The 24,333-nt window shown below is 46.2% G+C and overlaps 1 protein-coding gene across 2 annotated transcripts; it reads right to left on the minus strand.

Annotated features, from left to right (window-relative positions):
- Positions 1-6,466: 6,466 nt before the first annotated feature.
- On the minus strand, positions 6,467-23,180 carry LOC308169741 (polyadenylate-binding protein-interacting protein 2B-like). 2 transcript variants are annotated; one of them, XM_080544468.1, is made up of 4 exons: positions 22,965-23,180; positions 15,136-15,302; positions 7,202-7,375; positions 6,467-6,759 (listed from the first exon to the last, which is right to left on the minus strand). In XM_080544468.1, the coding sequence occupies exons 2-4, from the start codon at positions 15,289-15,291 to the stop codon at positions 6,703-6,705; spliced, it is 387 nt and encodes a 128-aa protein (XP_080400594.1). In that variant the 5' UTR covers positions 15,292-15,302; positions 22,965-23,180; the 3' UTR covers positions 6,467-6,702. The 2 variants fall into 2 exon arrangements, with proteins under 2 accessions (XP_080400594.1, XP_080400593.1); XM_080544467.1 differs by lacking the exon at positions 22,965-23,180 and adding an exon at positions 22,207-22,344.
- Between the last annotated feature and the right edge of the window lie 1,153 nt (positions 23,181-24,333).

The raw sequence follows: 24,333 nt of genomic DNA on the forward strand, positions 1-24,333 counted from the left end.
CTGTGACATCATCACCATTCTGACCACCCAGCTCTCTCTCAATGTTCTATCTCTATGACAACCCCCAGGGGGGGTACTGTAGTTCTGACCCACTGTGACATCACAGCCCTAACATTCCCTTGCCTGAGCCACAGACAGAGACAGAGAGACAGACAGAGCAGCTGTAAACACTAGATGAGTTCCTTGAGACGTCGTCTGCAGGTAATGTTCTGGTTTACTTGGTTCTACTTGGTTTCTGTGACCACCCGTAAGCAACACTTAGTCAATGCTGGCGTACGGATGTACCAGCTGTTTAGGGGCTTATCATAGGTTGCGTTCGTAAATCCGCTCTGAGAGCGCTGGAGCGCACACTGGGTAATTTGATTGGACGAGGCATTCCATGAGTGCTGATCAGATTTCCAGAGGGAATTTACGAACGCAGCCATAGTGTTTGTCATTGAACATGGTCAGGCCATTCACTCTCTCACGCATGCACACGTACACACACACACACGTTTCATTCCTCCGCCCTCCCCCCCCAGACCTGGGGTCCTCGCCCCAGTGGGGGTCTACAGACCACCTACAGGACTGACTTCAGACCCTTCAACGAGCGCCTGCTACAGGTGCACCAGCTCAACCCCAGGCCCCACCACAAACCCGCCCACCCCGCCCTCATCACCCCACCTAAGGTAGGACAGTGTGTGTGTGTGTGTGTGTGTGTGTGTGTGCGTGTGCGTGCGTCTGTGCGTGTGTTCCAGTGTGACCCTGAGTGTGTCCCTGCCCCCTGCCTGTAGCTTGACAGTGACACGTGGGCCCGGTTCAGGAGGTACTGCTTTAAGACCACCAACAGCTCCTACGGATCATCCACCTTCGCCCAGGTGAGTCCTCCTACCTGACGATCCTACCTGACTATCCTACCTGACTATCCTACCTTACTGTCCTCCTACACAGCCTCTGGGATATGGGCAACTGCTAAATTCACATTTCAAAATGCATCTTCTTAAACGTGCTTCTAATCTGTAACTATTGTTGTTGTTTTTACTGACTTACTTATCTGTCTTCTTGTTCTCTCCATGCAATGGAGAACTGTACACCCTGTTCTCATAGTGAATACTGCTGTAGGACTGTCACTCTCAATCAATCAGATAGAGCTAGTGTAAACATGTATATACCCCCCCCCCCCCCTCTCTCTCTCTCTCCAGAAGGGTAAGTCCCTGGTGGTAGCTCTATTGGAAGGGGACTCTGAGCCCCAGGGTGGTGGGGGGGCTGTGCAGGGAGTTCTCCCCGCTATGGAGGTCCCATCCCTGGGTACGGGAGCAGCTCAGGGATCCCCCTTCCTGGAGGTCCGACAAACACTGAGCTCTGGAGACGCCAAACAGGCCACCTCTTCCACCTCCTCCTCTTCCCCCTCCACCCCACCTGGTCCCAAACCCGTCCGCCCTCCCTTCTCTCGTTCCCTCACTTGCTCTGTAACCTCACCAACGGCCATCTTAAGTCCCGCCTCCACTCGACCTTGCTCCATCAGGAGAGAGGCCTGGACGCAGGAAGTAGTGGTTGTCAAGGAAACCGTGCCGGCCATGAAAGAGGCTGTGGTGACAGCAAGCAGACTGACCCACATCGGGAGTGGAGAAGGTACGATACACACACACACACACACACACACACACTGCACTTTTGCTTTCCCCAACCCCCTAGGAAAACACATTGTTTCAAGGTTTATTCCATCATGCATACAATTGCATACAATACAAACAAAAACAAACACCCTCTACATTCCACCTCCTGAACCCTGCTTCCTGTTTTGAGACAGGAAGTGGCGTGGAGCAGCAGCAGCAGCAGAGGGAGGAGCCGGGTCAGAAGGTGGAAGGTCACAGGGTTGAAGGTCACAGTAACCAGGACTACCTGAGGGACATGTGTCAGTCAGCCAAGCTGCAGTGTCTCCTCAACCACCGATTGGCTGCCCAGACCGCCCTCTCTCAGAGAGGTACGCTCAACCATCCCCTGCCTCACACCCGACCAATACACCTACATCAGACCCAGCTATGCCTGACTGTGTGTGTGTGTGTGTGTCGTTTTAGTAGAAGGCGATAATAGGGAGAAGGTTTTTCCTTCTATCAGTGGCCCCGGGCCCGAGCTAGAGTACTCTTCCTGCAACGAATGGTGGACTGCTGATTCACATGCTTAGTATTCAAATGTATTGATTGTAAGTCGCTTTGGAATAAGGCGTCTGCTAAATGCCAAAAATGTAAATGTAAATGTAATGTGTGCCTGTGTGCGTGTGTGTGTAGTAGGGACACAGTTAGAGGACACCACCACCTACAAGCAGAGCTTCAGCCTGGCAGAGAAGAGCATCAAGCTGAGAGAACCCTGCTTCCCCCAGCCCCACCTCAGACCCAAACAGTGGTACAGTACCCCCCCCCCACACACACACACATTTACACAAACAAATACAAGTGAAAAGTGCCAGTAAGAACAAACCCACGTGTACAGATGACTCAGAAGGGCTTGTATGAAACCTGACCTATTTATTGTGAATTTGAACATGAAGGAATACATATCTCAACATACACATATATCCTCCCCCTCTCTCCCAACCCTCTCCTCCTCCTCTCTCCCTCTCCTTTCTCCGAACCCTCCCCTCCCCTCCTCTCCCGCCCCCCCCCCCCCCCGCCTCCATCTCCCCCTCCCAGGCGCCCGTGGGTGTCAGAGTACAGTGAAAGGTTTGGTGTCCTGCCGCGGGCGTCGCCCCCCCACCTCCCCAGAGTGACCCCCCCACCCCCCACCACCTCCCAGCCCAGTGCCCACTACCTGGTGCCTTCTGGGAAAACACTTCAGACTGAGTACCAGGCCTGCTACGCCAGCAAGGTGTGTGTGTGTGGCTGTGTGTGTGTGAAAGAGTGAGTGTGGGTGTGTGAGTGAGAAAGAGTGTGTGTGTGAGAGAAAGAGTGTGTGTGTGTGTGTGTGTGTGTGTGTGAGAGAGAGTGTGTGTTGGTGTGTGTGAGAAAGAGTGTGTGTGTGTGTGTGAGAGTGTGTGTTGGTGTGTGTGAGAGAAAGAGTGTGTGTGTGTGAGAGAGTGCGTGTTGGTGTGTGTGAGAGAAAGAGTGTGTGTGTGTGTGTGAGAGTGAGAGAGAAAGAGTGCTTGTGTCTCGGAGTGTGTGTGAGAGAGAAAGAGTGCATGTGTGTGTGTGAGAGAGTGCTCAATATCACTTTCAACTTCAATTCAGTACTCAGTGAATAGTGAAGCGAAACTGATAGAATTAGCTCCCTCTCTCACATTTCATCCTCCCCTCTTCCTCACCAGACGCCCATGTCCCGTCCGAAGACCTGCCCGGGGTACCGCCAGAACAAGAGCCATTGAATTGACCTGCCTTCATCATCATCCTCATCCTCGAAGTTGAATCAACATTTTTGACCTCTTTTTGCCTATTTCTATTGCAGGTTATTCCAAATAAACAAGAACAATAAATAAATAAAATGTGGTGCCATCTCTTGGGTTGTGTGCAATTCCCCTATGTTGTATACATTAGACTTAGCGCTATAAGTCTAATGTATTATTATTATTATTATATACTCATCTCATTGTACTTTGCACAGTATTTTTGCACTACTGAAGCCACTGTAGTACTATCACTTTATTTTACTTAATTACTTTAGTATTACGTATTTTACTTTACTTTATTATTATTAAATAATACATCGATTTTTATTTAATAAATTATTTTGTATCTTAATGCTGCAATGCCAATATTGAGGAACCAAAGCCAAATAATTTTACTCTTGTGTATTTGTACATTGGGATGTAATAAAAGTAATTCTGATTCTGTTGGACATAGGCAGATAGAAATACAATGTCTAGAGCTGCATTCTACATGAGTCAGTTAGATCCAGAAATATTTTGAGTGACACAATTTCCATCATTCTAGCTCTGTACGCCACCACAATGGATTTGAAATTAAACAATCGAGATGCAATCGAAGTGCACTTACTTTCAGCTTTAATTTATGGGGTTGAACAAAAATATTGTATGAAACATTTAGGAATTGCAACCATTTTTATACAGTCCCCAATTTTCAGGGGCTCACATGTAATTGGATAAATTAACATTATCATGAATGAAATGGTAATTTTGTATACTTTGTTGAGAATCCTTTGTCGGCAATGACTGCCTGAAGTCTGGATGGAACCCGTGAACATCACCAAATGTGATGCTTTGCCAGGCCTTTACTGCAGCTGCCTTCAGTTGTTGTTTATTCCTGGATCTTTCTGCCTTTAGTTCTGACTTCAGCAAGTGAACTGCATGCTCGGTCGGGTTGAGATCAGATGATTGACTCAGCCATTGCAGAATATTCAATTTCTTTGCCATAAAAACCTCCTAGTTTGTTTTCGCAACATGTTTTGGTCATTGTCCATCTGTACTGTGAAGCGCCGTCCAATCAACTTTGCTGAATCTGAGCAGACAGTATATCCCTAAAGACTTAAGAATGCATCCGGCTGCTTCTGTCTTGACGTTTTGTCCCAATTCTCCACCCTTCTCCTGAAGTTTGTATTTCTGTGTCCACGTGGCATGTTGAGGTGTGTGCTTCTAAGTGCACATGGCAGAGGGAAGTGCACCATTCAGGAGAAGAGTGGAGAAACAGGACACAGTGCTTCGTTTACCTACTGTGCACACTGGCCAATCGATTGTTTCCATCTTTGTGGTATGTTATGTGTGTATTTAGAATGGAGCATGTGTGTGTGAGAGAGAGAGTGTGAGAAACGGGACAAGCCACAACAGAAGAAACCACACACACACTAGAACGTTTGCCTGCAGTTTTAATCTTTATTCATCTTTTTTTTTTCTCCTTTTTTTTGTATTGAAATTCGTACTTTGTGTCGTCAGGACTTTTCAACTCAAAAAATCACAAAAATGATTTCATGTACAATCCACCTGGCAGACATTCCTACTGGTTTACCCAGGGTGCACGCGTCCAGCGGGATAGCGGGAGACGTTTGGCTTTGTGTCGCAGCTAGAAATGCGACGTCTAGAGCAGCCGTGACTCCCCATTGCATAGAACAGACACTCGCACCTGCTCTATCCATCACGCTTCGACCTGAACACTCCGTAACGTTCCTCCCTGCTGACCACACCCCCTGCCCCCCCCACCCACCCCTCCCCGCAGTCAAGCCCCGCCCGCCCTCAACCCCATATACGGACGTTCCCTCTCTAAGTACAGCTCCAGGGTCAGGGGTCATGTTCCAAATGAACATTTCATTCCTTATTAGGTAAGGTTAAGATGTGTGGCTACTGTAGTCTGACCCTAGATCTGTCATTACAGGGGGAACCTCCTTCCTAGACCCCCCCAACCCTTTGACTTGACCACGGAGTACGGCAACCCGGGAGAGACACACAGAAACAACTCCCTCCTCAAAAAATAAAACAACAAAAAGAATCAAAAACACAAAAAAAGAAAGGAAAAAAAAAGGAAAGGAGGAGAGATAAACGGAGATCCTGATAACAGAGGAGGAGAGGTAAGGAGGAGTGATCCTGAAATGTTGGGCAGCCAATCACGTGGCCAACAGCTCGACACGGCTGTTGCTGGGTCCTTTTTAGTACTGAGTTGGCGGCCCCGTCCTAAACCCTCTCCTCCGGCCCCCTCTAACCCCCCCACTAACCCCCTTCTAGCCCCAACCCTCAACATGATCTGAACAGGTCGGCTAGGAAACAAGCTAAAAGAAAATTGGAGTGGAACTAGTCGAACTTGTTTCTGACCAGGGGGGGTATTCCATCAACGTCACTAGAGGAAAATCCAGGGCTTATTTTTGATAAGTCTCGCATGATTTTTAAAATCAAAATAAGCCTAGATTTTCCTTTAGCAACGTTGATGGAATACCCCCCAGGATGTCGGGAGTTAAACCGTTAAACAGACACAAGAGAGCTGGCTTTGAATTCCCGTGACTATCTGCGGGAGGGATGAGGTCGACGAGGGGGTAGGAGGATGGCTAGGAGACTTGGGAGTCCTCGGTTTGGAATCGGGCCCAGAGAAATAAAAACAGCTTGATTACACACACACGCGAGAGAGAGTCATTGATGATGTCATAGAGGGAGACTCAAACAGGGATTTTTTTCGTTGCTGTTGTCACGGAAACCTGTGGACTCCGACGCAAAAATCGAGTCCATGGAAAACCTCTACAACCCCGAAAATCTCAAATGACACCCTGCTGACGACCCCCCCCCCCCCGATGTCAGGGGCAACCGCTTATGACAAGGGCCTTACAACAAGGAGGACTAACTGTTCAGAAGAGGTGCACCTTGGGAGATTCGAGATGGTGGCCATAAGAGTTACTAAAACACTATACTGTGTGTATCTGTGGTTCTGGGTGGGATTGCAGCAGCACCGGCGCCACCTCCAGGCCACTGCTGATACCTCACCTCACCGCCCGCCCGCCCGCCCGCCCGCCCACCCCCCACCCCAACCCTCCCCATCCCTTAGTTTACAAGTTGAAACGAACAGAAAAATAAAAAGCTTAAAGAGTCCCCCCACCCCTCTACGGGTCTACAGACACGCCCTGACCCTGTGTGTGTGTGTGTGTGTGTGTGGTGTATGTGTGTGTGTGTGTGTGTGTGTGTGTGTATATGTGTGTGTGCACGCGGCCGTGACCGCCAGAGTCTCTGAGAGTGTGAGTGTGTGTGTGCATGTGTCTGTGTGTGTGTGTGTCTGTGTCCCTTGGGGGTGAGGGGGACTCCTAGTATTTCACTCCAGGGATAAACTCCTTCGCATCTGGGTTCAAACTGCTCTTGCTCTGGGGGGAGGAACGGAGAGAAGGAGAGAGATTGAAGAGAAAGACAGAGAAAAAAAGGGAGGTAGCGTGAGTATACGATCGATAAAAGTTTACAAGCAGTAAACAAGGTCATATAACACTACTATAACAGCATGTGTGAATATCCAGATACCATATTTTACACACATATGCAGTCCATTGTTTAGACGTATTTACGAGTGTGTGTAAGTATGTGTGTACACTGTGTGTCATTATTTAGCTGCATTTACTTGTGTGTGTGTGTGTTAATTTTGAGTGTGTATGTGTATTACGTACATGTGTCTACTTATATGTACTACACGTGTGTGTGTGTGGGTATTATGTACATGTGTCTACTTATATGTACAACACGTGTGTGTGTGTGTGTGTATTACGTACACGCGTGTATACTTATATGTAGTGTGTGTGTGTGTGTGTGTCTCACCGCCATCTCCTCTGCGTTGCCGTCGCTGACTGACAGGCCGTTGAGCTGCTGTTGGATCTGCCCCACCCCCGAGGGGAGGTCCCTCGCCGGGATGAACCAATCCTGATCCTCCTCGTCTAACATTTCCTGGAAACAACGCTCCAAAAACTCCTGCTCCAGCAGCTCCTCCTCCACCTGAGAGAGAGAGGGGGGGGGAGCGAGAGAGAGAGAGAGAGAGAGAGAGAGAGAGAGAGAGAGAGAGAGAGAGAGAGAGAAAGAGAAAGAGAAAGGAAGAGAGAGGGAGGGAGAGAGACAGAGTGACAGAGGGAGAGAAAATTTAATTTCAAGTGGCCTTTAGTGACTGACACATTAAAAGGTTAACATCTAAATGAGAGCTTCAACAGTGACTTAACAACCCTTCAACATTAAGCACTCTCCAATAGATAGGAGGGAGGGAGGGAGGGAGGGAGGGAGGGGGGGAGAGTGAGACAGACAAGTCAGTCGGCCCATTACGCTGAACTAATCTGTCATCAGTTGCTCTGTGGCCAGTCTGGAGAGGAAATGAGGGAATGAGAGAGAGAGAGAGATGGAGGATGGCCTGAATGTAACGTTATTCGACCAGTCAAACATGGACCCTGCGACCGAAATTGAGGATGCTCCATCTGGATACAAATCATTTGTGTGGCAGTTCTTCGGGTTTCCAGTCTTAAAAGAAGATGGTAATAGAGTCATCGACAAGACTTGCACTGCGTGTAAGCTATGCAAAGCCATTAAATCAGCTAAAACAGCTTTTTCACCTTGTTTTATTTATGATATTGTATCGTGAACCCCTCTATCGAGAGGTGCATCCTATCGTGAGTTGAGTGTATTGTCCCATCCCTACCTATTATCTATTTATTTTTTATGTAACGCGGCTACTGCAGAGCTGCTACAACCAGCCCTATCATTGTACATCGAGTTTGCCTTTGATAATGGCCATCAATAATATAATGTTTAATTTCACTTCATTATAAATTGTTCTGGGGTCAGTCTCTGTCATCCATCCTTAACGAGCGATTTGAAAAGTGAAACGGTTATAAGCAGAACGCAGTCACGCACACACAGACAGGGAGACACAGAGAGAGAGAGAACAGGAGAAAGAGTGGTAGACAAATTATTCAGAGCATGAGCATTTCCACAGGAATGTTATTGGTTTTAATATTTCGCAATCGTGCCAACGACATTTCACGCAACTTTGATAGCAACATAGGCAAGATGGAAATGTATACCAGGGCTTGACATTAAGCTTTTTCAGGTACTTGTCCTTCGGACAAGTGAACTTATCTTTTACTTGTCCGAGAGCTCAAGTTACCAAATATGACGACACGCGTAGTGTGTGTGTCTGTCTACTAACACACTAAAAGCCAGGAATATTAAATTACATTCCAATTCCAACAATTACTGTGGATCTACGTGCACGCCAGAGAACTTTCGATTTCAAAGTTTAAAGTAAAGGGGTCATGCCAGCATTAATGTTTTGATTCAAAAGCATGATTTGCCAGATTCTCTAGGCGGGTCAATGACGGATAAGGTTTTCAGAAGTGCAAAAAGTTAAAAAGTTAAATGATGTATAACACATTTTCCATTAATAATATATTTTATATTTTGCACCCAAAGATGTGCAAATAGGACTAACATAGATTGTCATCATTCGGTACAACCATTATATTTATATTTAACCAGATTTCTGGTTGTACCGAATGATTATTTTTTGGTTGTACCGAATTTTCTTCAAGTAAACAGTTAAAACAGGCACATGTTTAGCTACTTATGTGAGAACTTGACCTTGAGCTTGAACTTGAACTTAGCAATATAAGAATTCATATTAAATATATCTTTCTAAAATATTTCAACATTTTCAGTGTGTTTTAGCGGTTGTACCGAATGATGTGATATTTGGGGACATTCATAACAGGGAGCAGAAAAGTGCATTTATCAAACATTTAACACTAGAACCGCCATGACGTCAATTTGACCCAAGTGGGTTTTTCAATTGTACATAACTATGTTTTAATAAAATATTGAAGTCCCCCCGTCTTTGACTTTTCCTAAAATGTGTTGCACTTCCTATTATTAAATATGGTATAGATACATCTAAATAAAAAATACAGGCATTTATACCTATAACCGCCACGACGTCAAATCGACCCACATATAAAAATGCATTATAACCGCTATAGGCAACGGCACAAACAATAGTCCATCTACGCGGCATTGCATTGTTTATGTCGTTGCCTAGCAATTACAATGATATGATTCAAAGTCTACTCATTCTCTCCGAGGGACTGCGTGGCTGGTCTGCTTGTATCCTTACCCAGGTATGGGAAGCCATTCAGCAGGTATTTGCTCTCAACATCTGCTGCCAGCCAAAACTTAATTCCAAATTGATCTGGCTTGTTGGGCATATATTGCGTGAACCGGCACCTTGTTTTCGTCGTGAACAGCTATTCGTCCACGGTGATGTCCTGCCCTGGCTTGTAGCATGAGATGCAGTTTTGTCTGAATCTCTCCCACACTTTAGCCATGAGCGCAAACCTGTCGGTGGTCAACCGGGAGCGTCGGGTCTCCTTCCTGTCAAAGCGCATGATCTCCCGAAACCGGTTCTGAGATAATGTGGAGTTGAAAAAGGCATTTCCCCATTTCTCCGACCAGAAACTTTCAATTTCAATGTTTTTTCCGGCAGTATACACCCCTCACATATAGCAGAGCAATAAATGCCTTCAGCTCAGCGACTGAGACATCCCAGGAGGCGCGCTTTCTTTCGTCACATTCTGTTGCAACATAGGCCGATGCTTTGGTTATTATGGTCCATTTGGGGTAGGTACTTTGTTAATTTAGTTTTTTATGTGGTGAATGACGTTTTACGCATATCACACCACCCAAATGTTCTTCTAATAGCCTACCCATTTCCAGTGTTATTTTTTGACTGATTTACATTGACGTACAGGCAAAGCGATGAGTGTTGTCAAAGATACTTAAATTATAAAACAAGAGGACCAACACCATTTTATGACTTGAAATATTCATTTGTGAACACAATGCCTTAATACAATGACAGAGTACATTTTGTTGTAGGCTCGGATATAGGGCTGGGTTCAAAAAATCTTCATTGAATGAGCGATTATCGATTCATAAATCCCGAGATCGATCTTTCATGTTTTTGTTTTGTTTTTTTTTGCTTGCAGCTTCAACCCGCAACGAGATCTCGTGGCCAGATCTCGCGCTACAAGAATTTATCATATCTCACGCAACGACCAGGCTTAAAGGCAGATGTCTGGGTGCATTTTGGATGTAAAAATTATGACGATAGAGATGAGCAGGACAAAAGCAAAGCCATATGCAAGCTGTGCGCAGTGGAGGTTAAATTTAGTGGAAACACCACAAATCTATGGAACCACTTATTGAGGCATCACCCTGACGTGAAACATGGAAAAGCGGATCCGAAACAAGCCTCGCTGATAAAGACGTTTGGTTGCAAATTACAATCAAATTCTCCGCGTGCCCAACAAATTACTACAGCGTCGTCAGTGTACTAGAACCGCGCTACGTGTTACCGACACGCAAACAGTTGAGTGAAGTGATAGTCCCAGACATGTCCGCGCAGGTGAAACGTGACATCGCAACTTCACTCCAGCCAGCAGAGAGAGTTGCCATAACGTGTGACAGCTGGACATCCAGAGCAATGGACTCGTACCTGACAACCACTTGCCACTTTATCAGCGAGGCTTGTTTCGGATCCTCTTTTCCATGTTTCACGTGAGGGTGATGCCTCAATAAGTGGTTCCGTAGATTTGTGGTGTTTCCACTAACTTATTGTTACTGTATACTACAGTATTTTAATAATCATTGATTTTCCAATTATGTTTATTCCTGAATAAAATCTTCCAATCTCCAAAAAGTGAGAAAGCAGTAATGAAGGGCTTTAGTTTCATGGACATTATGGTTTACAATGTGTTTTTTTGTTCCCCAAAATACCCTCATCTATTGCACTATTTTCATTTGAGTTTTGCACATTTTTATTTTGTATATATATATATTATGCAAATAAGCTATTTGAGACAGTCCTGAGGGATATGTGATGTCTTGTTTACCGATAGGCTATGTTTGTAGCCCCTTTATTTACACTGGCTGCAGTAAAGCACTTTTTGTAGTGTCTGATTTAGCAAAATGATGTTCATTTATGTTCCAATAAGAAGTACATTCATGTAACTGCTTTGGAGTCAATTCTTAATGTAAACATTGATATGTTTAACAATGCTACATGTTATAGGGTTCCTTGAACCATTTATAGCATTAGTTCTGAGAATCTCTTCATATTCAAGGAAAATTGATATTGTAACTAAATCGAATCGGAATTGAATCGAATCGTGAATCGAAAGCTGTGAATCGGAATCGAATCGTTTTGGGAAATCAGTGGCGATACCCAGCCCTACTCGGATACTAGAAATGCCGTAGCCAAGCACAGACGTCAATTTGACCCGTTGGCGGTTTTAGGTATACAGCGCGCTCTGGCGGTTCTAGTGTTAAGAGAGAGCTGGCTACTTTTCTTCTCACTCAGAGGGTCTGCTGCAGGGGTCTTAATGATGTCATATCCTGTCACATGATGATTATCAGTTGATTTGATCCAAAATGGTGCCTTGAAATTGGTTGCTCTGAATGATATCAGTGAAATATTTTTTGGGTGACAAAAGTGATTTGAGGAAAGCAAACATTTCTACATAAAAATCCTTAACCATTTTGCAGTATCATTTTAATGGCACATTAGCTGGTTGCATTTGTGTTCGGACAGTTGTACCGAATTACTTTTCAACCCTTTAAAGAGCTGAAAGTGCCTGAATTTGTAAAAAATCACCATAAACTCTTTGTGTATTCAATAAAGGAGAGCAAATAGTGTTAGTTAACATAATGTATATATATATTAATTGTTAATTTTAGAACAGGACACAAAATGTACACGTCACGTCATTGACCCAGGCATGATTGTTTTATTTTTGAGTTATTTTATAATCAATACAAAATATGTGCCCAAGACTTCCTTCTTTAATTTGGTATGACATTTACCATTGTGATGTATTGTGCCCAGTAAATGTTAAGACAGCTAGGGCTGCAACAACGAATCGATGAAATCGATAATGAAATTCGTTGGCGACGAATTCCATTATAGATTCGTCGGGTCGTGTTCCATAACAAACCTACTTCCTGTTGACGCACGCCACGCTGTCTTGCCACGGTGTAGGCATCGCGAATCATAGCGAATCATAGCGCTACCTATGACCGGAACCGGAAAAGTGGGAAAATCCGGTACCTACACCGGCACGGCGGCTACATTTAAATCATGCTACTCAAAAGCCTTGAGCGTGAATCTGTCTGCTGTCAGGACATGCTAGTGAGTTAGCTAGCAGGGTTAGCTCGCTGCTGCCGCTAGCTGACTGTCACTACGCTGCTCGTCCAGCTGTAGTCTGCGTAGCTGTGCTGATAACCAGAGCAGTAACTATGTTTCTATAGAGGAGGGTTACAGCTAACTTCCTATTGTTTTATTATATAAGTACTGCTGGGCTCAGCCCTTCCATGGTCTCCTGCTCTCCATGCAAATGCATTAGTGTGAGTTCTGGCGAAGCGTCAGCTAAATGACTGTAATGTAATGCGATAGCCAGTGAGTGTTTGCTCGCATTCATGAATTCAATATTTCATTACAAGTGTATTTAGCTAGCTGGCTAACGTCAGTGGTAGAGCAGAGGTGATAAGCTAAAGGCTAGCTAGTGGTAGCCTACCAAGCTACCCGTGAGTTAGAGTGAGGCACTGACTGTAGCCTAGCCTATTGTATGGAGTGAGAGGACACATTGCATTGTTTTGGAGCATATCTGTTATATAAAAACATTAGTGTCTTGTCTGTAGCCTATATTGCACTTTGGGTTACTGACCTTTACATTAAGCAAAGTTATTACCTAAAACAATGCATGTATTGAGCTAGAGTTCAACTACTTTATTGACACAATCTCCGCCATAGTCCATGGCCTGTTGTTATACCTATTTGATGTAGCAAAGCCTTTTTTATTTATATTATTTTTTATTAATACTTATTCATTTTGCACATGTATATGTATAGGCCTGGCTGATTTAGAAAACATAAAATACAATTTGCAAAATAAATCTTTTTTTTGTGTGTATCCGATTAATCTAAAAAATAATCGGCAGATTAATCGATTATCAAAATAATCGTTAGTTGCAGCCCTAAAGACAGCGTGTGACAACATACCCGGGCTCCTAGCGAACATAGATTGTTTGACAAGGCAGCATACATTGACAAGGCAGCATACATTGACAAGGCAGCTACATTGACACGGCAGCTACATTGACAAGGCAGCTACATTGACAAGGCAGCTACATTGACATGGCAGCATACATTGACAAGGCAGCTACATTGACAAGGCAGCATACATTGACAAGGCAGCTACATTGACAAGGCAGCTACATTGACATGGCAGCATACATTGACAAGGCAGCTACATTGACAAGGCAGCAGACATTGACAAGGCAGCAGACATTGACAAGGCAGCTACATTGACAAGGCAGCTACATTGACAAGGCAGCTACATTGACAAGGCAGCATACCGTGCAATGGTGCTGGTGTTTCGTCCGATGACATTTTGCGTTTCCCGCTTTTCCTGGCACCTGGCCAGTTTTAGGTGCTTGAAGGAACATCTTGCTTGCTGGCTTGAGTAACGTGTTGGTTTCTTTCACTACGGACTTAAAATGTCCACAAGCCAAAGTTGGCACTTTCGCGGGCAGTGGAGTTAATAGCTATGCCGCGCCTCATAGGCAGCGAGAAGGAGGTGCAGCATAGCTCGCTAAACAGTTATTACTGTAGAACTTATGGAGGAATTCATTTTTTGCGGATATTAATACATGTTGATTTTTCTTTTTTTCTCTTTGTTTTGACTTGTCCGTCGGACAACTGCAGGAGGAAGTCCACTCCGAACATAAAATGTTTCCGGACAAGCAGACAAGCCTTAATGTCGAGCCCTGTATACTGTCACAATGTTGCCGTGGCAAGACAATACCAAACTACAGAGAGATAGAGAGATACTGCCCTTTACCTGATGTTCTATTACTTAACATAATATACCCTACATGGGGTTTCTGCTTTGAAACAGACAGCGGAAGCGTTGATTTAAAAAAAGAATATCCATATTTACAGATGTAGACATTGAAACTGTAGCCTATGTTGCTGGTTAAGATCATTTTCACGTCGGCCTCAAGCTTGAAAAATAAGCGAGACTCCGACTCTACAGCGAGCGAGTCACAGGAGCCAGTGTGAGGCGTGCGTGAGAGCTGTGTGGCTGCTCTATCCCGTTAACATGGACGTCTAAATGAAACTCACACACGCCGCTGAGGTAAGGAAAGGTTGACGCAGCCAGTGAGTAAACGTCCTGTTTACTTTTTGTCCCCACCCACCAAGCATGATACAGTAGGATTATCAACACGTGGAAGGTGTCTGTTAGTAGGAGTCACTTCAAATTGATTTTCTAGATATTTCTTCATCGCCCCCATGTTAAAAGTAATTTCTGCACCGCTGCTAACATAACGTTACACCATGCGTCATCTATCATTGTTATTCAGCCATATTATATTTTATTTTTGTATGAATTTGAGGTCCAGTATGTTTCTGATCAGGCATCTGACAAAAAGGATCTACTATTATTAATAATAATATCATAAAACAGCAGTGACGCGGAAATTACTCATTTTAAAATATGACACTATTATCATTATTCTAATGTGCTTTATGTGTCTCTTTTTCAGGATGAGGCAAAGCAGTGTGGGACTTTTGCCACCAATGGAACTCAAATCCATACCCCAGAGACTAGCTGTGTGTGTGTGTGTGTGTGTGTGTGTGTGCGTGTGCGTGTGCGTACCTGTTTGTTGTACTCGTCCTCGTTCTCCATCCACATGTACTCAGCGAAGGGGTTGTTCTCGCCTCCCTCTCCTGCGTGCCCATTGGCTACGGGCTCCTTCCCCTCCTTCCCGGGAGCCCCGCCCCCCGGCGTCTTCGCTACCTCAGGACCACTCATCTCCGCCGGCTCTGAGAGAAAGAGAGACATGGTTACACACACACAAGGACAAGGATGAGGAGGAGGGAGAGACATGGTTACACACACACAAGGACAAGGATGAGGAGGAGGAGGGAGAGACGTGGTTACACACACACAAGAAGAAGGAGAAGGAAGAGGAGGGAGAGGAGAGAGACGTGGTTACACACACACAAGAATAAGAATAAGGAGGAGGATAAGAAGAAGATATACTTTATTGACCGCCAGAGAGAAAACTAGGGGCACAGGGTGAGCCCCCATCAGGTGCTCCTGGAGCAGTTGGGGATTAAGTGCCTTGCTCAAGGGCACAACGTCAGTGGTGGTAGGATACCTTCGATGTGATGCCAGCAACCCTCCAGTCACCAGCTCACACCCGGCTCCCTCCCTCCTTCAATTCACAAGCCACCATAGGGGCTGTGCTAGTACTGAGACAGAGACCCCAAAACCTCCCTAGGGGCTCCCAAAACAACACAGAAAAAGATTAGGAGCATGGGTATTGATGGAAATGTCGCCTCTGGACGATGTAAGCAAAGGAGATAATGGTGCCCACTGACATCACAAGCCAAAAACTCTGTTTTACCCGTCTTCACATCAACACTGCAAACAGAGTTTCTGAATATCTTCACCCTGGAGGGAGTTTTCCAAAAGGTCAGTTTCCAGCGAGTTTCCAGGCAGTTTGCGTGTGGACGAAAGGCCAAAACGCATATAAAAAGGCTATCTTTAAAAATACCTTGTGTATGTGTGGACAGGGCCTAACAGCACCAATAAACCTCTCTGTAAACACACATAAAACACACACCTTGATAAGGCTAACACAATAACCACACAGCCCGCCTCCATCAGAGGCTTCACCGTCTGGCTGTTTATCTCCATAAAGGTCCTGAATGACACCCGTGACACTGGAGAGGCTGGTAACCATTAACTTCCTGCGGCCTGCGTCTGACGACTACATCGACCGTCTGATACACAGAGGAGGCTGTGGCTCAGTAGAGGCGGCGTCTAATGATCGCAATGTCTGCGGTTCGATCCCCGGCTGGCCAACGTGTCGAAATTGCTTCCAACGAGCGGACGGGCGCGTTGCATGGTAGCTTGCCGCCATTGGTGTGTGAATGTGTGTGTGAATGGATGAATGAGAGGCCATTGTAAAACGCTTTGGAATAAGGCGCTATATAAGTGCAGTACATTTATGCCCTAGATCAGAATGATCCAGAATCTTTTTTGCAATCCAGGATCAGATCTATCTGGCAGATATGCCCTGTACTCCTCAAAATCTGCCTGATAGATCTGATCCTGGATCACAAGAAAACATCTGGATCATTCTGATCTAGATTAAAGGTTTTGAACTCCTGGGTACAGGGAATCGTTTAAACTGAAGTATATTCATGGATCATTGTTGGCCATGTGCTGAAGTGGCTGGTAAGGTTGACAGTTTCACATTGATGGCTGGCTCCTAAAGACATCTTCACCCCCACTACCGTACAGTTTCTCCACTGTAAATACATTCTATAAAATAGCTATACTTCCTTCTTCTAGCACAGTGACTTCCCATGGCCCCTGGTCCTAGCATTGATTTCTTCTTATTATGATGACTAATGGATAGATGATTCACTTACTTTGACACATTTGTTGTAAGTCGCTTTGGATAAAGGAGTCTGCTAAATATAGGCTAGTATTCATGGATGATTATTGGCGACCTGCTTAAGTGGCTGGTAAGATTGACAGTTTCACCAGGCAATGGCAACGTTGAGAGGCCTTTCGACTGGTCGCTGGGGTTTGTTTGTTGCCTTGGTCACAAGGGACCGGTTTCACAGACAAGGCTTAAGCCTAATCCCAGACTAAAAAGCATCTTCAATGGGGATTTTTCATTGCAGCCAAGTGTGATTTAATCCTGGACTAGGTTTGTGAAACCGGCCCAAAGTGTCCTGATCTAGGAGGGGTTTGACCCTTGACCTGTGAATCTGGGCCTGGTACTCACAGTCAGCAAATACAGCCACATACACACATAATATAGGCTAAATAGGCAGACGTAGCTAAAGAGGTACGCTTGCTAAAGTATCAAAGACTTGTATAGGTGTAAGAGGGATAAGTAGATGTAAATTCTGGAGACCACCCCAAAGGTCATTTAGCCTCGTATGAACAAAAAAGCCTTTAGGATTACCTACAGAATACCTACGAAATACTTACAGAATACCTACGAAATACCTACGGAATGCCTCAGAAGTACCTACCTACCTACGTAATACCTATGCCATGAATGATTTCCAGATGACTGAACAGAAACAGGAACAGCAAGGCTCCGTGTCTATTGTGCCAATAGGGCCTCTGCCTGGAGACTACGCAGGAAACACTGTTGGAAGGGAAACAGAGGGGGGAGACAGGGAGAGAAGAGGGGGGAGGTGAGGGGGGAGGCAGAGGGAGACAGGGGGAGGCAGAGAGAGAGGACGCAGGGGAAGAGGACACGGGAGGCAGAGGGAGAGGTAGAGGAGGGGGGAGGCAGGGAGAGAGGAGGGGGGAGGCAGAGGTAGGGGGGGAGAGGAGGGGGGAGACAGGGGGAAAGGACGTGGGAGGCAGGAGGGGGGCTCAGAGACAGCCAAGAGCACATCGATTTGTGTCCTATACAGCTCCACTACTACTACACACATAACCTGTCACTCAAGGGGAGATAAGAGAGAGAGAGAGATAAAAGAGAAAGAGAGAGAGAGAACCTGAATGGGACGATCAATGCCGCTTCTGTCCTTCGGAAAGGTTGAGTCATAATTCTAACTATATTAAAAGACTGCCTGCCTGAGGAAGACGAGTCCACACACACACACACACACACACACACACACACACACACACACACACACACAGTGCCCTTTCATGCCTTAGAAAATAGCAGTAGAGACTGAAAATAGCTGCAGAGACTCAGTTCTTATATTTTGTTTATCCAAACAACAACAACAACAACAACAACAACAACATCATCATCATCAAAACGAAGTTGGGTAAACATCAACACTGACGATCTCTTCCTGTACAGACCGGGGCTGACCATTGACGTCATAACACACGCCTCTCTACATCTCATCCCAGATCTCTCTCTTGGCCTAGATACCTCTCTGGCTCTCAGGGTAGCCCACGGGACTTTGTGAGACTGTGGCTCATGGACGACGTATTAAAAGTCAGTGAAGGTGGCCTGGGGTGGTCCAGTGGTCTAGCACCGCGGTCTAGAGTGCACACACATAATGCCCATGTCGGCATGGGTTTGCATCCGGCCCATGCCCTGCTGCCCTGCCCTCTCTCCCTTCTTCTCCTTACTTTCCTGTCTGTCATCACTATTATCTGTACAATAAAAATGAAAAATATGAGTGGGACGAAAATGTTTTTATGAAGTCAGTGAAGAATTTGTTGACAGGAACAGGACTATACTTCGTTATGAGACCATGGCAGGACAAATTAGACTGGCGTCTCCCATCTGCATATGGGAAACAGTGGGCTACTAACTGTACGTTCTGAATCCATGTACGGCATCACTGACGTGACTGTGTTTGACAAGGCTGATATATATATACGCCATTCAGCGGACACTTTTATCCAAAGCGGCTCACACTGTGCACACATTCTTCAGTATATACGGTCCCAGCGGGAATCGAACCCCCACTCTAAGAGAGCGTTGTTAGCGCCGTGCTCTACCGACTGAGCCACAGAGGGCCACGAAAATACTGAAAAACAAGAACACGACACCACATTAACACTCCAGGGACGGGATCCTATGTCACCGTATGACTCAACAGGAACGAATGTCGCCAACGTCCGTCCGTCCGTCCATCCCCAACCTCCCCCCACCGGCTGGTTTATCAAAACACTGCCTGAAGTCTGCAACACCGCTCCAGCTCCTCTCTGACGCAACGAGGGCGGCATGCCAGGGACCGCTGACGACGAGCACTCGGTCTGTTTTTATAAACAAACACACACACACACACACACACACAGGGAACAACGTGTGTGTGTGTGTGTGTGTGTGTCAAGGTTGTAACGAGAGTACTCTTTAACTCGCCACAGTCTCGTATTGGCCATGATGTAACCCCGGCTGATAAACACGGTATAAAGTAGTCAGTGAGCTATATATATATATATATATGGGGGGGGGGGGGGGGAATTCTTCCTTCTTCTAGCATTATGACTGCCAATGGCCCCTGGCCCGAGCATAGATTACTTTTTCTTATGATGCCTGATGGGGAAATTATTTACTTACTTAGGCAAATGTATTTGTTGCAAGTCGCTTTTGGATAAAGGCGTATTGCTACATGTAAAACATTTTAATATGAGAATCAGGTGGTCAGTGGTGACCCCCAACCCCCCCCGCCCCCAACACACGGACTGGTACAGAAAACAGGTATAGAAACTCACTTACAAACCACCAAACACCAGCGCAGACTAGTACATACCAATATAGAGGGAAGGTATTGTGTGAACACCAGTAAGGTCCCCAGTGTAGAATATACCACTACAGACCATTAACAGCCAGTATTGTGTACAGTTAGTAGAGCCAGTGATGCACATCTGTTTGGACCGAGTGCCAGGTTCCAGATCTGCCACCACTGATAACTCACACTGCAAACACTCACTGCAATGGCACATGTCAATACTGCATTTCCCAACTACTATGTGCATAGAGAAGCTGGCAGCTGTAAACTGTGATATAGTGTGTGCTGTGGCATTGGCTACTTATTGGCAACGTGGAGGGGACTGGGCGTGGTTGGAGACACAGACACGTGGCTGGGTCAGTGGTGATCGCCCCCCCACACCCCCAACCCTCTGACTCTGCGCTGTGGAGGGGACTGGGTGTGGTTGGAGAGGAGACACACGTGGCTAGCTTAAGTAGGTTACTAGTCCACTGGGAGGAGGTAAGATGGTGGTGCAGTTGGTCCAAAGACAGGCTGTTAAGAGAGGGACATACGCAGGACGGAGTGTGTGTGTGTGTGTGTGTGTGTGTGTGTGTGTGTGTGTAAAGGGGGACAGGGGAGAGGGCTAAAACAAGGTAGACTGACAGTTTAGATATGCAATAATACAGAACTGGATCCCTCGATGAGAAACGCAGGCAACTTTATTGCTAGCCTGCGCTGGGGACGGACACAGAGGCCTGCAACACATTAGAGGACCACAAAGAGTTTTTAGTAATGATTTCATGTCCTACCCTCTTTGGTCAGGTACACAAGGGGCTGGTTTCACAGACATGGCTTAAGGCTGATCCTAAATAAAAAAGATTTTTCCACTGAAAGTGTGATTTAGTCCTGGACTAGGCATCTTTTTGGGGGGGAATCCCCAATAAAGTCAATCAATCAATCAGCAAGGATCGAGAACGTCTGATGTGTCAACCATGCAATGAGGCATCTACATCCCAAAGCAAGACTGTCTAGCTGCTTACATAACAGAGAGAGAGAGAGAGAGAGAGAGAGAGAGAGAGAGAGAGAGAGAGAGAGAGAGAGAGAGAGAGAGAGAGAGAGAGAGACCTGCCCCTTCAGACAGACCTTCCAGATTGCTCGGGGGTAACATCAGCTATCTGAGGGGGGTCAACGGAACCGTACCCACATCTAGTGGGACAAGCAGCAACCCGGAGGAAAGCGATGCAGAGATGAGGGCGGTGGGAGGAGAATAGAACACCTGACTACCACTAGGACGGACACAGCGGGGCAATGCTGCAGTGCCGCGTCGCGATTAACGTCACACACCAACCCACGTGCGTGTTATCTGGCAATCATCAACATCGCCAACACAGCTCTGGAGCGCACCTGTCCGACGGGAGCCAGTGGGTCTAGCTGGTTAGCAGCAGGCTAACTAGCCTAGTCTCTGCTGGCTACATTAGACCCGTTGTGTAACCGTGGTGGTCTAGGCTATTTTTATTATTTTTTTGGTGTCCGAAGACGAAAACGTAAACAAGTTATGAACCCATATGAAATCTCGGGAGCGGTGGTATGAGACGCTTTGACACGAGGATTAAATATGATTAACTCTTATCTCTAAAAAATAAATAAAAAATAAATCTTAACTACCAAACCACATGAAGTTAGTAAGCTCGCCCCCAGTCGTATCATCGACAAACCACGAGTCATTTCACACCTACACATGACATAGCCCCTAGCTCCGACCAGCTGAGAGACAAAGACACGCACCCTCTCGGCATCCAGGCTGGATGGAAACAGGCCGCACACAGACACAGAACCCGGTGACAGAACGATCGCTTGTCTCACACGTGAAACTCGCGAGCTGTTAAAGGGATTGGAGGGGGCTTAGGTATATAGCGCTAGGTTGCTAACGGTTCGCGGAAAGGCCTGGGGGGGTGGGGAGGAAAAAAGATGACGGAGGAAATAATCGCATAGTAAAACGCATGGTGGTCAAAGAAGTTAGCAGGGGGGTACACAGGCAGTTGTGGCAGTTCCAGAAAGCCTTCCAGCAGCAGCGCAACAATGTAACAATCCGACGCTCCGAATCTAGAACGCTGGGATAGAATGTAACAATGTAACAATCCAACGCTCCAGAATCTATAACTCTGGGATAGAATGTAACAATGTAACAATCCACAGCTTCGAATCTAGAACTCTGGGATAGAATGTAACAATGTAACAATCCACAGCTTCGAATCTAGAACTCTGGGATAGAATGTCACAATGCGTCGGGTTCTGTTCCCCCACCACCGTCACAATGGATCGACGCGACGCGTCAAACGCCACTACGCTAGCCCACCCTAGCGAGCTTAGCATCGCTGGGACAGAATGCATGGCATTTCACACGGAACATAGGGTCAAGAGACACACAACAAGATCTAGTGTTCAAACAAAGCTACTGGGTTTGAAATGAACGTACCACAAAAAACAACAACAACAACAACAGCGCATATCTAAAAAAAAGTCATACCTGGCATCGCGTGTTTGTTTAGTCTTCAAAAAGGACTAATAAAAAAGAACAAAGTTATTCCCCCAAGGTGGGTGGTGGATTGGAAGGTTTTCTCTCCGGTTAGAGGAGCAGGGGTTAGCTAGCTAACGTTAGCTAAATACATTACGAGCAAGGTGGGTCATGTGGTCTGATGCTTGAACAAACATCGAAGCCCTCCCCCCCTCTTTCCCCCCCCCCCCCTCCCTCGCCTCTCACCAAAACACACACATGCGTGGCTCTCCCCACCGAGGCTAGCCAGCCTGGAAGCCAAAAGCACGCTGGTGGTAAAGGTCAGAGGGAACCAGCGCCAGGCAGATTCGTTTCTAGAAAGAGAGAGTCAGTGTGTTTGACAGGCGACAGCTACTGTGATTGACATGGTGTCACTGGTAAGACAGCCAGGCATAGCTCACATCGACATAATCGCGACACTACTTAATGTGAGACGGGACAATACGAGCCAAGCAGCGTGCGGCTAAGCTAAGCTAGCGAAGGTAAACATTGTTCTAGTGTTTCTCCCGAGGCAGAGAGAGCCACGTGAAACGTGAGAATCGGACCTTAGTTCTTGAGGAACTCGCTGTTTTTCTGCCTCGTTCAGCTGTCTGGGTTTGAGACGCGATAGTCTTACTCGAGCTAAGCGAACAACGCGGGATATCAGAGCTCTTTGAGGCTAGCTGCTAGCTCCCCCGTTAGCTAATCACAACACAGCTGTTAGCCACCTAGCCGCTAGCAGAACTACTTACCGACCAGGTTCAGACGGTAAACGTGGAAATACCGTCGTAAAAAATGTCACGGCAGCTCCTGCGAAACCAAACCCCCCCCCTTTTCTACCCGGGAGACACAAAAACAACGAAACAGATCGAAGAACGGTTATCCGTCACGATTTAGGCTTTGGAAACAAGTGTCTTTGTTCGTTGTTTTCTCCCGTTATTGGCCATAAGAGCTGCGTGCGAGAATCACGAAGTGTGCCACCACGGCGAGTCAGAGGGTGCGTTCGTGAATTCGCTCTGAGAGCGCCGCAGCGCACGCTGGGTTCAACGTCATAAAGGGACCGAGTAATTTGATTGGACAAGAGGCATTGCACGGGTGCTGATCAGGTTTCCAGAGCGAATTTACGAACGCAGCCAGAGGAACGGTCACGTGGTCCCCGATTGTCCGGATGTAAACACCTGCGATTGGTGGCATTTCACGTCACTCACCCCCCTTTTCACTGACATCACTGGCAGAGAGCGAGAACAAGGATCGCCCCGCCCCCCTCCATTCACAGAGTGGGAAAACAAAAATATAACCCAGTTTCTTCTGTCTTTGTTTGTTAAAGTCAGTCAGTCAATACATTGTCCTGTCGTTCTCGGTGAGTGATTTTTGTATGATGACGCTCTTCTGGTCAACTTGACACTACCTAGAACTCACCAGTTGAAACAAACTGTGAAATGATGCACTTATCTCAGACAGAGTTAAGGCCGGTTTAGGCTTCTGCGTAAAGTCGACGCCGTAGGCTACGCGTAAGCTTACGTAGTCCCGCGTGACCGTGCGTAGCCTTGACGTGCTCCTCTCAAAAAATCTATCCACGCGTCAGAGCGCACGTAACCGTAAGCTCTGTGATTGGTCCGCTTGGTTGCGTCACATGATTCCGACTTCTATTTCCGTTTCGCATCGCAGCGATAGACCAAAATGCGGAAGCCATGACAGAAATGTCATTTACCTTTTCTGTAATTACTCATTAATAAAGATTTGAAAAATTATGATAACCATCTTATTAGTTTACTGTCATTTCAATGCATTATAGACATTTTCTTTACAACAAGCATAAAAAAAACAAGTTTTTTGATCGCTATTATGCCGCTATGAGTACACCGACCAACGCGACGTGGTCCGCGGACCAACGTAGAACTATAAACTTGGAGACCCCTCGCGTAGTCTACGGCGTAGCCGCACGTAAATTCGACGCAGAAGCCTAAACCGGCCTTTAGAAGGCAAGCTGTGATATGGACAGAGCCAAATAACTGCATCATTTTCTTCACACAGGTGTAGCTGAAGAGCTTTGTGTTGCAAGAATCACACACTTTCTCTCTCTCTCTCTCTCTCTCTCTCTTAAAGCACATAGTGACAACT

This window comes from Nansenia antarctica (assembly GCF_963989245.1).
Source record: "Nansenia antarctica genome assembly, chromosome: 13".
Taxonomy (NCBI): Eukaryota; Metazoa; Chordata; class Actinopteri; order Argentiniformes; family Microstomatidae; genus Nansenia; species Nansenia antarctica.